Raw genomic sequence first — 14,629 nt, 5'->3', positions numbered from 1 at the left:
CAACTAAGCACCACACAGCCGCTCGCTCACACCCCCCCCCCCCCCCCGGTGGGATGGGTGAGAGAATCTGAAGAGTAAAAGTAAGAAAACTCATGGGCTGAGATAAGAACAGTTTAATAATTGAGATAAAATAAAATAAAAATAATAACAACAACAATAATAAATTGTAATGAAAAGCAAAACAAGCCCCAAGTGATGAAACCGCTCACCACCCGCTGACCAATGCCCAGCCAGTCCCTAAGCAGTGATCACTGCCCCCTAGCCAACTCCCCCCAGTTTATATACTGAGCATGATGTCATATGGTATGGAATAGCCCTTTGGCCAGTTGGGGTCAGCTGTCTTGGCTGTGCCCCCTCCCAGCTTCTTGTGTACCCAGCAGAGCATGGGAAGCTGAAAGGTCCTTGACCAGTGTAAACATTACTTAGCAACAACTAAACCATCAGTGTGTTATCAACATTATTCTCATACTAAATCCAAAACACAGCACTATACCAGCTACTAGGAAGAAAATTAACCCTATCCCAGCTGAAGCCAGGACATCATCACATAATTTCTTAGTGGCTGAAGACTGGTAAGTAGTCAGTCTAAATGCTGAGGTTGGCAGGGCTCTCTTGTGCAGCTAACAGACTCTATCGCAGACTTCTGGATTGGTTTATGATTATAAGCCCATGCTACACCAAGGGGAAGGGATAGAGTGCGCACATCAAACTTGATCACCAGTTAACTGGCTCTGGTAACACACACAGCGGATTTAAGATTGTTGGGATGGAAACAGAACAGGTGCTAATTTAACAGCTACCTATTCACATTAAAGGAAATACTTTATCAATAAGGTTGAAATATGAGGTTTTTGAAAGCTATTAAGGAGCTAAATTGTATTATGGGTATTATGAGGCACAGCACATATACTTTTAGAACAGAAAACAGTTTGTTTACTTACATTGAGTGCTTCCATATCTTTATGAAATTCCCCTTCCCAGAATTGGGGGAGCTTTGAGAATATGGAATTGTCAGTCACCTGACTGCCAAATTTTGTGTCCAACCAGTCAGACAGCAAATCTTTGGCTTCTTCCAACAGTATCTACAAAACAATAATTGTAAGTGCAACTGATCAAAGACTTGCCCTGTTTAAACTCCGCAGAAAGATCTTATTCTGAACAGAGAGGTTTGCTTTAAGAAAAATACTTGGCTATGAATACAGAGTAATCCATGCTTCTACCAGATTTTTATCATATTGCCTTTCATAAATATGGATTAAACAAACAGATGAAGGAAGATAAACTGATAAGTGATACCTGTTTTGATATCAATCACTTAAATAGGCATGTGGAATTTATGCTGTTAACACTGGATGGGACCTGCAGTTATATCACATCATCTGTTCCCCCCATTACTACTGGATAATCCTAACAGAAGCCTTACTGTGAACATTGCTAAAAAGTGTTTGAAAGACTAATTGGAACATCAGCAAGGATACATTTCAGTCTTATATTAAAGCCAGCATGGGTTCAGGAAAGGCAGGTCCTGCTTGACCAACCTGATCTCCTTCTATGACAAGGTGACCCCTAGATGAGGGAAAGGCTGTGGATGTTGTCTATCTAGACTTCAGTAAAGCCTTTGACACTGTCTCCCACAGCATTCTCCTGGAGAAACTGGCTGCTCATGGCTTGGACGGGTGTACTCTTCGCTGGGTAAAGAACTGGCTGGACGGCCGGGCCCAAAGAGTGGTGGTGAATGGAGTTTACTCCAGTTGGCGGCCGGTCACAAGTGGTGTCCCCCAGGGCTCTGTGTTGGGGCCAGTTCTGTTTAATGTCTTTATCAATGATCTGGACGAAGGGATGGAGTGCACCCTCAGTAAGTTTGCAGATGACACCAAGTTGTGCGGGAGTGTTGATCTGCTTGAGGGTAGGAAGGCTCTGCAGAGGGACCTGGACAGGCTGGATCGATGGGCTGAGGTCAATTGTATGGGGTTTAACAAGGCCAAGTGCAAGGTCCTGCACTTGGGCCACAGCAACCCCATGCAAAGCTACAGGCTCGGGGAAGAGTGGCTGGAAAGCTGCCTGGTGGAAAAGGACCTGGGGGTGTTGGTTGACAGCCGCCTGAATATGAGCCAGCAGTGTGCCCAGGTGGCCAAGAAGACCAACGGCATCCTGGCTTGTATCAAAAATAGCGTGGCCAGCAGGACTAGGGAAGTGATCGTGCCCCTGTACTCGGCACTGGTGAGGCCGCACCTCGAATACTGTGTTCAGTTTTGGGCCCCCCACTACAAGAGGGATATTGAGGTGCTGGAGCGAGTCCAGAGAAGGGCAACGAAGCTGGTGGAGGGTCTACAGCAGAAGTCTTATGAGGAGCGGCTGAGGGAGCTGGGGTTGTTTAGCCTGGAGAAAAGGAGGCTGAGGGGAGACCTTATTGCTCTCTACAACTACCTGAAAGGAGGTTGGAGAGAGGTGGGGTCTCTTCTCCCAGGTAACAAGTGATAGGACGAGAGGAAATGGCCTCAAGTTGCACCAGGGGAGGTTTAGACTGGATATTAGGAAATTTTACTTCACTGAAAGGGTTATCAAGCCTTGGAACAGGCTGCCCAGGGAAGTGGTTGAGTCGCCATCCCTGGAGGTATTTAAAGGACGTTTGGATGAGGTGCTTAGGGACATGGTGTAGTGGTGGTCTTGGTAGTGTTAGGTTTACGGTTGGACTTGATGATCTTAAAGGTCTTTTCCAACCTATACGATTCTGTGATTCTGTAAAAGATGACTTTTTTTTTTTTTTACAATAGGATATAGCCCAGAAGGTGTGATTGCTTAAATTTTAGTTGTTTTTAAAATTCTGTTAGGTCAGTATAAACATTTATAAAGGCAGCCAATATTAGAATAGCTGGACTTTTTTTTAAAAGATAATTTAGAGAGAGAGTCTTCACAAGAAGGGAGCACATACCCTATGCTTCCTACAGTAATTATCACAAATAATCTGAAAGCAAGAAAAGATGAAAGTGAAAACCAATTACTAAAAAACAGTAGTTATATTGACTGGCTTGGTTACTGGGACAGTACCAAAGCCCAATGAAGTCAACAGGATTATTGTCACTATTGTCTTTGGATAAAGATTATCCTGAGCGTAATTTTTTGGGATGTATTTTCTTCTCTGATCAGAGAAGGAAACACTTGTGTAGAAAACTGCCACCAGTACTGGAATGTCATAAATGCATGTTCAGTAATTTATACTGAAACTAATTCATCAAGACAAAAAAGTCAAAGAGAAATTCTAAATATATGCAAGAGAAAAATCCCCACTGGAAAGGTAAAAATAACTGAGTAATTATCACAGTGGGAGGGGGGAAAAAAAAAAGTCATTGATAAAAACAGCATCCAAAAACTATATAGTTGAATTCAAGGATCAAATTTCCTGTATTGAATGCAAAGTACTAAAAAGTCCTCAGGCCCACCATTCCTCTTTTTATGAATCAAAATTTCCATAATGTTTCAGGGAATTACTACAAGCTAAATATTATTTTTAAAACCCCTAACAATTATAAGCCAAATATAATTCAAAAAGGAGCTCAAACTGACCTCATGACATCTGTTGATCTCTTCTGCAGGGAGTTTTGCTTGCACAGCTTCTTGTAGAGGGTCAAAAGCAGACTTCACTGCATTTTGAATTCTTTCCAACATTTGCTTTTTATCTGGGTCTGTTGTCTCATTTAATTTAACTGAAAAGAGCTACAATTAAGAAAAAAAAATTAGAAAGCAACTTGCAGTACAGTAGTGCTATGTTCCATACCCATTATCTTAGCCACATAGTACCTTGGTAGTGATGAATAATACATTATGCCACATAAAAAGCTTTGATGTCAAACTACTGAAACATACTCCTCATCAGAAATAAAGGTGAAGTCAAAAGAATTTAGTTCACATCCGAATTCAGTTTTCCAGAAAGACTTCATAAATTACTACATCATCATTACTATTGTTTAGTAATTTTCATTTTCTATGCAGTTGATCACCCTAATTACACAGTTGATTACCACAAACCTGAAAAGGAGAAGCAGCAATGTGAAACAGAGAGATTAAATGCTATCCTTAGAGACTATGTCAGGCAACGATAATTGCACAGAATTTCCAGGCCTCCTATTCCCAGGCCTGTATTCAATTAATTAGACTGATAATCTCTTTGTGATCTGTAGTTCTAAGAATGACCAGAGAATCACCTTCCCCCACTTCAGTCCAGCATACACAATTTATTACATCCCTAAAGCTTTGGAGACTTTTTGCTCTTTCCAAGGCCATCAATGGTACAAAAGAGAAATCTCACAAGCGTTAAAAGATTATGGACATACCACCATTTAAAAACTATTTTAAAGGGTTATTTTTAAAGTTTGAATTCTAACACACAAATATCCAAATGCTTTTTGAGCTTTTTCCCCAATATCCCAATAACAATATACATGCACTCACAAACAAGTTCTATGGACATAAAAATCAGGCATGCCTTTTACATGGATAGCTCATGTCGATTCTAAAACAATGGAAAATCAAAGTGATGTGCAGTTCCAATAACATTTCTAATTTGTGTGGTACCAGTTCAATAGAATGACTGAAACAAGCAGAAAGTTTAAGGAGGTAGCAAAGTCAGAGGCACTTTTTAGATGCTTTGCTACATTATTGACTAAGAATCTAAGACACTAGCAGGGATTAAATGCCATGCCCACCTCTGAGGCAGTTTTAACATCTTCAAGTAGCTGATCTGGTGCTGATTTGTTCTCTCTATACCGTTCAAAAAGGTAATTTTGTCTTGCTCTCTTGATGATCTACAAAGCAGAAACATGAAAATATTTTTGTGAAGCGACACACAGTTATACAAAGTGCAAATAAAGTCCATTTACATACCAAAGGCATTTCAGAATCCCTATAAATTTATCAAGCTACAAGAATTACATGCAGTAATACAAATTAAACATACCATACATAGTTAATCAGCTACCTCAACAGAGTTAATTAGGTTTCTCAACAACTGGCAAATAAAATAAGTTACCTTTGTAAAATGTGTAGTCTTCATTTATTTATGACAACACTCATTTATATACAAGAATACAGGCTTTGCTATCATAGGAATGCTACAAAACTGAGAAAAATCAATGACCTTGTACAAAATGTATGTCTAAGTTAATAATTGTAAGCTTTATCTTGGCTTATCAAATGGCAATTACATATGACTCTGACTTCCATGCTCAAAGTACAGTATTCTAGATTGCAATTTAAAAAGACCTTACCTTATCATCAATATCTGTAATATTCATACAGTAGAAAACATCATATTTAAAATAATCCCTCAAGATTCTTCTCAGGATATCAAATGAGATGTATGACCTAAAAACATAAAAGATATAGGGGTGTTTTTAGTGAACACCTCAAATCTATTTCTATTCTATGCACAAACTACTTTAACCTCAAGAGTCAATAATTTTACAGCAGTTTTAATTTTCCCTCATCTACTAGTAAGCTTTTAATCACACAATGACATAATATTATAACATGCTTTTAATCTTAAATCTCAACGCGTTGCATCTAACAAGACTATTTTCTAGTAATACACTCATCTAAATAAAGTACCTTTTTCTATTAATCTTTTGCTTCCAATAGGCACTGTTATTACCTATACCAAAATAAGGAACTGCAGTACCTGGCATGTCCCATGTGAGAAGCATCATAAACTGTCGGACCACAGCAATACCACAAGACCTTTTTTCCATTCTGAGGCTGAAAAATTTCCTTAATTGAAAGGGAAGGTAGAGTGATCAGGAGAAATTGAAGACTGGATCTCAGGCCAGTAACACCACATTTGGAGATTAGAATGTGAAAACATGGATTATAATTACAAAAAAGGAATAGTTATTCTACTCCCATTTTTACCATAAGAAAAGATCACCACTAGCTTTATCATGTAAGAGAGATAACAGGGTGTGGCTGCTTATGTTATCTGCACTCTTATCAATCAAGATATCAGATTACAAAGATTTGGACTAGGCAAGGCATTATCCAAGCTGCACTTGTTTTGTAAAACGGAAGATCAGGCTTTCTTTTGCATTGAAAAAAGGTTACAGAGTATAATCATTTCACACGTACTTGGATACTACATCCCATATAACATTAGTATTCTTAATATTTACCATTTTATATTACAATAAAATAATTGGGGAGACTTTTTTTTTTTTTTAACACAGACATCTAAAGAAAGAAACTGTGATTTTATTCTGTTCACATTGCCTATACTTATGTGCATTACAGTTGAACCCCTGGCTATTTTGCATGATGATAACTTGCAATTGGGAACTATATATCATGCAGTATACACATACATACACACACTTGTAGTATATGTATATTTATTATGTACATTAAAACCCTTTGCCCAGCAAACACACTTGACTGGCATAGCATCTCTGGCACATGCTTGTTAACATTCCACAAAATGCAACCCAGAAACCTGTCTACTGATAGGGTAAACACTTAAGAAACAAACATTTGATGACTTCTCTATTTGTGTTTCTATGGAAATCTCCACTTTTCTTTCACTTAGTCACCTTATTGCGAGTCAGGCTGTTGTAGAGGCAGAGCCTAGAATGTTTTGTCCCTTCAGGGGGAGACCACGGGGGCTGCACACGCTTGCCTTTACCTAGGGGAAAAAAATAGTTTAGAGAGAACTGAAAAGACACTTTCCACAAACAGATTTGCAGTATAACATTTTCTCCTTATCACATCATTAAGTTATTTCAAAAGAAAAAAACCATATATAATTAGACAAAGCAGCTCCAATCCTAATAATCCAACTACTTTTGTTAGAGCTTCCTACAAAGCCACTAAAAACAAAGTAAATTATTTCAATCTAGTTTATTTTCTACTCTCTGACTTGCCATTCCTATTAACTTTTGATTCAAGTAACAGGAAGGAAGAGGGTATAAAAGTAAGGGCATGCAATTCAGTTAAAGCATTAACAAGAGCTTTGAAATTTAATGAATTATTAGTAAAGTGTTACGGCAGTCCTGGGCTTTCTGCAACGCCGCTAATTTTACTACGACGGCATATCACAGATCTCATACAGAATTTGCAAAAAATCTCCAGAGACCAGGGTTAGTCTCTAGAGCCAATATTGACAGAGTATGTGTACTCAGGGTGAGAGGGAGAAGAGACAGAAAGGTTTAGAAAGAACTTCAGCTTTTTATCATACATTGTTGCTATGTACACAAGGCATTTTTGAACACACTCATTTACCACAAATATGCTCCAATTCAGCAAGAGGCTACATTTTGCCAATAAAGAGAGTAGAAAAAACCCAGGGTAATATGAGTGACGATATTCTTGCATTAGTTTTCTTTTAAATTTTTAAGAAGCAACATAGTTGTTAAACTCATGTTTTTTTCAAACAGAAGTATGAGTATGTCATCTGTTGAAGAGCTGCAGTTTGCTATGCACAGGGCTGCTTACAGCTGTAATGATGTTACACTAATTATCACATTAACTAGGAATGAAAGCAAACCAGGAAATTAAAAAATACAGCAAGGTTGCCAGCTTAACACATACAGCACTGTCTTTAGGAATTCTCATGGTATGCATTTTAACTGCAATTAAAATATTACACAAACTATTTGTTTTGACAACAAATTTGCCTTTCTGATCCTGTGTCTCAGAGTGCTCTTCATTAACTGTTTCCCCGATATCTTCATATGAATAATTTGGCTGAAAACCTTCAAGTAATGTAAACATTCATGTTATAAAAAATTTAATCTCTTCCTCATCTTCCTTTTTTGAATACCTGCCTAAATAAGAAAAAAAGATATTAACTGTAGTACTCTGTCTCACAAATGGACTCCATTTAATGTCCATGTTATGGATCCATGGAAATATGTGTTTATTCTAAACATTTCATTGTATAAGGTACTCCTGAACAGAATACCTCAAGTTCAAGAGCAGTCTATCCGTAACACAGACCATATAACAAGGTATGGATTTGTTTACTCTTTGATTTACAAAGATTACGCTGGCATGCTTAATTGCAGCCAATGTTTCCCTCGGGGAAGGAAGCCTATGTGGGTTAGTCTAATAAAAGATAAATCTGTAAAGCTTTCTTTACTTACAACCACACTAAACATAAGAAAAAACCCAGATACTGCACCCTAAAGTTCTCAGCTCACAAGTTAAGTGTCACGTTATATCCACTACATGGACACCAAGGGCAAAGTAAAAGGCATACTGTTTAGTCTGTTCAAATATGTCTCTGCCAGCTATAGTCTTCCCCCTGGTTGAACTGAAGTTCATTTGTTCTAATCCACACCTGGAGTTCTCTGATAGACCCCAAAGAACACTGATAAAATATCCAAGGTCTAAGAAGCGTGGCAGATTCACGTGTCATTTTCATAGTGAACACTGCAGAACACCATTTCAGGACTTCTGATACATATGCACAGATCATGAAGATAACAAGACATAATCCTTCAGAAAGACAGACTTAACATTAAAGATTTCACGGACAGGAAAACAGAAACCTTTTCTCTTATTGCTCAACCCTGACCCATGAAAGTGTGCAGACAAATTGTAGTTAGTGGCATTAAATCTGCTATTAGAGCCAGTGGTACAGCTGAGATTCCCTTCACTACTGAAAGGAAATCAATAACCAGCACAAACGCATGCAGGCACACATATACAGAATCTACTCGCAGCAGTCTGATTTTAACTGTTGGTCTCCTAGGAACTGAGAACACATATGATGAAAGGTTGTGAGAAGATGGCATTGGAGTAATATTAGTCAACAACCATCAGCAAAAATGACAGACATCATGCATTCAATTTGTAGGTATTGCAAGCACTATACAACAGCTCTGTGTTGTTATTATTATTAATTATTTCATGACTCCCTGAGCAAGGACCTCACTATAGAGCAATTAAATTAGACTAGCTCATTGGAAAACAATTCAGGAGAATGATGCAGCTCCCAAAAATGCCAGCACCCATGCTTACACAACGACCTAGATGAACCAGTTAGTATTTCCTCAAATCATCACCAATACCTAAATTACCAGGGTTAAAAAAGAACCCCAAACATTCTTTTTGAAATTCAGTGTTAATAACAATCGTAAGAGGAAGTATTCAGTTTACTTTATTATGAATTTGTGTATTATACAACAACTATTTAGTTACCCTTGCAGGGAAAAAAAAGTGGACTGAGCAAATCCTGATATTTTAGGGAACAAGCCAAAACCCGCATATTCTTTTACAATCCAGTGGCTAGCTTTTTAAAGAAAATACACATAATCGAATTCTGTACACTGAGGAATTTTAGATCAAAGAAATGTGGAAACAGAGCTTTAGCATTCAAATAGGTCAGGATCTATCAATTACGCAGTAACTGTATGCAAGAATTTCATGACCTTGAATACAAGTTGATATGGTAAATTTTAAAGCGTGCAAGAGAGTATGAAAGGGAACTTCTAGGAATTCTCAGCAATAAAAACCAATACAATGTCAGCTAGTCTATAACCTGCCCACCAGTTTCATATTACTCACTTGTTTGAAGTTTACAAGGCTCATTTTTTTCACTGCTGCCATCATAGATTGCTTCTATGTGTCTGTACCACCGGACAACATGGATATACTGGTCCACAGGTGGCCCCGAAAACTTTCTGAATACCTCCACATCTGCATGTGAAAATGTGAACCCCTGGATATAACTACGAGTGCTCAGGTACTCGTTCAAAGCCTTCACCCTGGCTTCCTCTTCACTAATGCTCAGAATAAAATTGTAGCTGGAAGCTGTAAAGAGAGGCACAGGACATTTGGTCAGCATTAAAAGAAGAAGGAGATCCCATGACCAAAATATATCCTTATACTATACATCTCCCCCTCTAGATTAGCTCTGGCAACTGACAAGAGATTTGAGAAAAATATATTTAATACAAGCTACTGAATAACTATATATTTCCTATTAATAGGATTATGTTCACGCTGTGACAAATTTTTTGGAGACATCTTTACAAAGAGTAACAAGGACAAAAGCACAGGTCCTTTTAATGAAGAAATATTATCTACTTGAAATTGGAGAAAATTCTTCACACACAGCAAACCTAATCAGTCACTCTTTTCCACACTGCTAAAACACTCATACTGCAAATATTTAATATGATTAATTTTATACACTGTGGATAGGCTGTGAATATGTCTACTGAAGTTGAGCATATCCTTAAATCTTTGCAGGACTGGTGCCCGCATGCAAGCTCCCAGCATGATGCTCAGTTACTCCTACTTGCTCTAACAACTCGAAAACTTAAGCTGTTGCTGTATATTTCCACACTTCTCCTATACCACTTTCTCTCCTCAGACATATGTATAATATTTAAAATTAGTAAGATCTACACAAATTAACAGAAAGGGTATTAGATCATGCTCCTCCCTCACAATTTTTTAATTCCATGATTTATTTGGTATACAGGCAAAGCAGGTTCAATTATGTTTCGTCTTCACAAATGCAGGGACAGGGAGGAAGCAGCAGAAGGGTTCTGTGACTTGGTGGGGATGCTCACAGTAACAGCAAGCCCTGTGCAAGTCAGTGGGTAAGAAGCACTGTGGAGGGTACAGCATCTGGGCTAGTGCTGACATGAGGTAAAGCTAGCATTTATCTTTTCCTGCAACGATTCAACGTCTGTAACTCCGTTCATGTTCAAAGTACTGTATAAACATTAAGCTAATATCCTGCTTAGGTAGTCAGCCAAGAAGGTAATTTAAGCTGTAGTCAAGGTCACAGCGCAATAAAGTGAGAGAGGCAGTATGAGAACACTGGTCCCTGCTCCCAAACCCTGACAGAGGCCACTGCCACAAGTGTTGCTTCTTACATTAGCATGAACATCTTCTGCATGAGTAGTTCCCAAAGCAAAAGAGGTGCTCATAGACCAATGCTCTTGGAAAGGGAAAGATGAAAGGAGATGCGGAAAGCGATGGCTAGGAGAGGATGTAAGGAACTGCAGAATTGAAAAGTTTTTCCAAATATCATCTGTTACGACTTTATGAGAAGCTCATTTCCTATATGGATATCAATTATTAAAATATTCTACAGCAACTCAGGAGCACAGGGAAATGGCAGCTAGATACCAAGTATGTTTGTGTTTGACTCTCTTGAATGTGAGATATAGTGGCATACCAGCAGAACAAATAAAACAGATCAGTGATTAAAAAAAATAAAATAAAAAAAATCAAAGGTCACAAAAGATATTTAAAATTCATACACAAAAGCAAAGTCAGATTCATGTAAAGTCTCAATCCTTCTCAAGGGCTATCCATGTAACTGTTCAGCATAAATAAGGAATAACAAGTAAATAATGGTTCATAACTAGATCTTATGGGCTTGCCTTACCCAGCTGAATGGTATTCAGCTTCGGCTCATATAGTTAATTTTACTATTAACTTTTCAGGCTCCTAAATATTTACTGATGTTTATCATCATAGAACTTCACATGTTTATACACATGAAATAGTTTGAAATAGTTATGTTCATTAACTATGGAAACCTAAGACATAAGTCTTCCTTGAATGTGAATTTTGTATCCATGAATCATATGAGGGAGAAGGCCAAAAAAAAAAAGTATTACAGGAATGATCTGTGTAGAAATGAAACTATATCTCAAAGAAATGATCTTTAAAGATCTACTGCAAGGAAAGCAACACTCAATTTGCAAAATATTATTAAGGTTATTATGACCATTATTCACATACCAGGCTGCTAATGGGAAGCAAGTCAGTGTATCTGAAACAATATAAGTGCTTTCCAACCACATCTGTAAACCAATCTAAAAGGGAAGTTGCACAAACTTACACACAAATACAACAAAGATGACAGAACTCATACAAGTTAATTTTGGTGAGGAGAGATGGCAAATACTGCCTGTGATGTCAGTACCAGCTCAGCCCTGATAAGCAGAGCAGCCAAAATTACTTTGAACAATTTTGGTACACACATTAATACTTGAAATTATAAAGTTTGACATTACATCTAGTTGCAAGACCAACAGCAGACCTGAAAGTGTAATACATCAAAGAAACCAGTTAGCCCAGGGGACCTAATAGGAGGATGTCTTTATGCTGAGACTGATCACTGACTCAAATTCAGCTCAAACTCATGTCCATGACTGCACACCACAGCAAGTGCAGTATAGCATGAACACACCTAAGCAGTTGTTGACAGGGTTTCTCAGGGCGCAGCAGCAGCTGAGCCACAGCAGTCTCGAGCTCCCTGCAGGCTTGCTGTACCAATACGAGTTTCCCACATTGGTTTCACAGGCTGTGCTGAGCTCCAAACTTCCTTTTCTAGACTGATGGCTACTTTTCAAATCATGACAGCTAGCTTAAAGCTAGCACAGGTGTGTTCTACTCTCTGCTGCAGAGATACAAGCAAATTTGCTGTGTTTGAGCGAGTGCTGAGTGATCAGTGCAATGCTGAAACACCTCTGAGCATCCTATTTCAGTACATACAGGACAAAATCATTCTCACTTCTGGCATTTTTGTGAGTAGCTCCAAACAGGACTGAACTAACAAAATAAAAGCTCTTCTCCTGAAGCACAGGGTGCTCTCCTGGGAAGAAAGAATGACTATGATAACACTGTCTTTTGGAAGGCAGTATACCAGAGGACCATTTCTTTTTAAGCAAAAGAAATCAGTCAAAACTATCTTTACATAAAAGTCTGTTCCAATTTCATTTATGTCACTACTAAAAACAAGAGTAGCAAATCTACAGGATCTCGTTTTTCTGTGATTTATATCCTGCACCCTCAGCTCCCACCCCCCCTCAGCGTCTCGCAATGCCTTTAATTCATTCCACGCTCCCACTCAATATGTCCTGGTACCTCCTAAGTGCTTCATCCCCTCTCCCCATACACTTCAGTATCCCCATCCTCTTGTACAGCTCCAACGCATCTTTGCTCAGTCTGCCAACTGTGTGCAAGAGGCAGCCCACTGTCAGATGTAATTAATACCAATCAATTGATTCAAAAACTATTGAGGGAGAAGGGCCAATGGACACATATAGGTCTGAGCTGCTTTACCCTTGTTGCTTTAGGAAACCAGGCTAAGAAACAGCCCTTCTCTCTGACTGCAATTTTTTTCCCCTCCCAAAACAAGAATTAGTTTCTATTACTCAGTTGCATTAGGAAGTGTCTTCTTGACAACAGAAAAACAGGAGTATTACAGAGCTGTTGCATAACACCAAGTGTTAACTCATGTGAATGGAATGATCCGTAGACATCAAATCATATCACTCAAGAACAACTCCGTTCAGAAAATAAGCACTGAGCATGAGTGTTGGGAGAGGTAGCAAAATAACCTTGAAAAATCATAAGAATGAATGTTAATGTAACGCTCCCCCCACATTAAAAAGGTGTTTCAAAAAAATTCCACTGTAGACATTAATACAGTTGTCATACAATAATTGCCAGTGTATGATCTCTTTGGGCAATATAATTGTCACACATTCTTCTTTCCATGCATGGAGTGCTTCAGAGACTACTAAAGGACGCTGGAAATTTGTCTGCAAGACTGCAGCAACACACGGACTCAAAGGCATAGGATCGCTTCTACATTTTATTTGCACGTAAAATACCTTTTGAAGTTTGATCAAGATGTGTAACCCACACAATATCAAATTTTATAGAAATTTTTCACTTTTATTAACTTGAATGTGAAAACTCTGTTCCTTGAAGGTGCTGACAGCAAAGTAAATACAGAAAAGCCATAAAGCAGGCAGTAAGCTAGCTGACACAAAAACAGGGAGTTACTTTGCCTCAGGGAAAAATTAGGTTTCCTGGGCTTCCCTGAACCTGCTAACCTTGCCAGTCATAATTAGATGACAACTGAAATGTTCTGAGATTTCTGCAGAGTCATTTTCTGAGAAGAAATCTTAGATGTTTCTGAATATTTTAAAATGTCATTCCTCTTCCAATTTGGCTTTCACAGATTTAAAATAACTCATAAAAGTTAAGTGCAACACGCCTCATTATTAATATGGCTCCAAACTGGCCATTTATCATTCTGGCTGACCACTCTGGTAGCTTTGGAAAGAAGTCCAACTATCTGTTCAGCCAAGACGAATTACCCTTTTCCTTAAAAATTTCAGAAGGACTGAACCAATGCAGCTATCTCATCTGTGCAAGACGCAGCATACGCAAAGAGAGACAAAGGACTTTTCAAGACTCACACACGAGGATCAAGAGGCTTTTAGCAGAGCAGGGATTTTTAAGATGGGAGTATCCCACCAAGTAAGAGCTTGTCAGTCCTGTTCACTTTAGCCCTGTGAGTTCCACTTCCACTTTTCCTGAACTGAAACTAAATGAAACTAATCACAAGTTACGTAAAAAGCAAACACTATTTGCCCATTAATAAACTTAACTAAAGAGTTTCTTAAAGTGCTCCTGAACTGAGCCTTCGGTGGCATTTTCCCCCCCTACCTTAATTAAGATACTGAAAACACATTTGAAAAAGCCAGTCCCTCGACAAGAATAAATGTTTCTGGACTCCCTTACATAGGATTGTTACTTGGGATAAACAAAGAGGATAAACTTTCAGTAACAAAGAAAAAGGGCAAATCTTTGAATCTACAGA

General features: G+C 38.4%; 1 protein-coding gene across 2 annotated transcripts in view; it reads right to left on the bottom strand.

The window, feature by feature from the left end:
- CARS1 (cysteinyl-tRNA synthetase 1) overlaps nucleotides 1–14,629 on the bottom strand; it is a 36,738-nt gene that overhangs the window by 20,920 nt on the left and 1,189 nt on the right. The window contains exons 2-8 of one of the 2 annotated variants that reach the window (XM_075502314.1): nucleotides 9,553–9,798; nucleotides 6,576–6,667; nucleotides 5,675–5,763; nucleotides 5,265–5,361; nucleotides 4,704–4,802; nucleotides 3,565–3,714; nucleotides 942–1,082 (exon numbers count right to left, since the gene is read on the bottom strand). In XM_075502314.1, coding sequence (XP_075358429.1) covers nucleotides 942–1,082; nucleotides 3,565–3,714; nucleotides 4,704–4,802; nucleotides 5,265–5,361; nucleotides 5,675–5,763; nucleotides 6,576–6,667; nucleotides 9,553–9,798 — 914 coding nt within the window. The remainder of the gene's footprint in view (nucleotides 1–941; nucleotides 1,083–3,564; nucleotides 3,715–4,703; nucleotides 4,803–5,264; nucleotides 5,362–5,674; nucleotides 5,764–6,575; nucleotides 6,668–9,552; nucleotides 9,799–14,629) is intronic. The other variant, XM_075502315.1, reaches the window with a different exon arrangement.

The sequence above is a fragment of the Mycteria americana genome, chromosome 5 (assembly GCF_035582795.1).
Source record: "Mycteria americana isolate JAX WOST 10 ecotype Jacksonville Zoo and Gardens chromosome 5, USCA_MyAme_1.0, whole genome shotgun sequence".
Lineage (NCBI taxonomy): Eukaryota > Metazoa > Chordata > Aves > Ciconiiformes > Ciconiidae > Mycteria > Mycteria americana.
The sequence above is the reverse complement of the archived record's forward strand: the minus strand, read 5'-3'. Positions and strand labels throughout refer to the sequence as shown.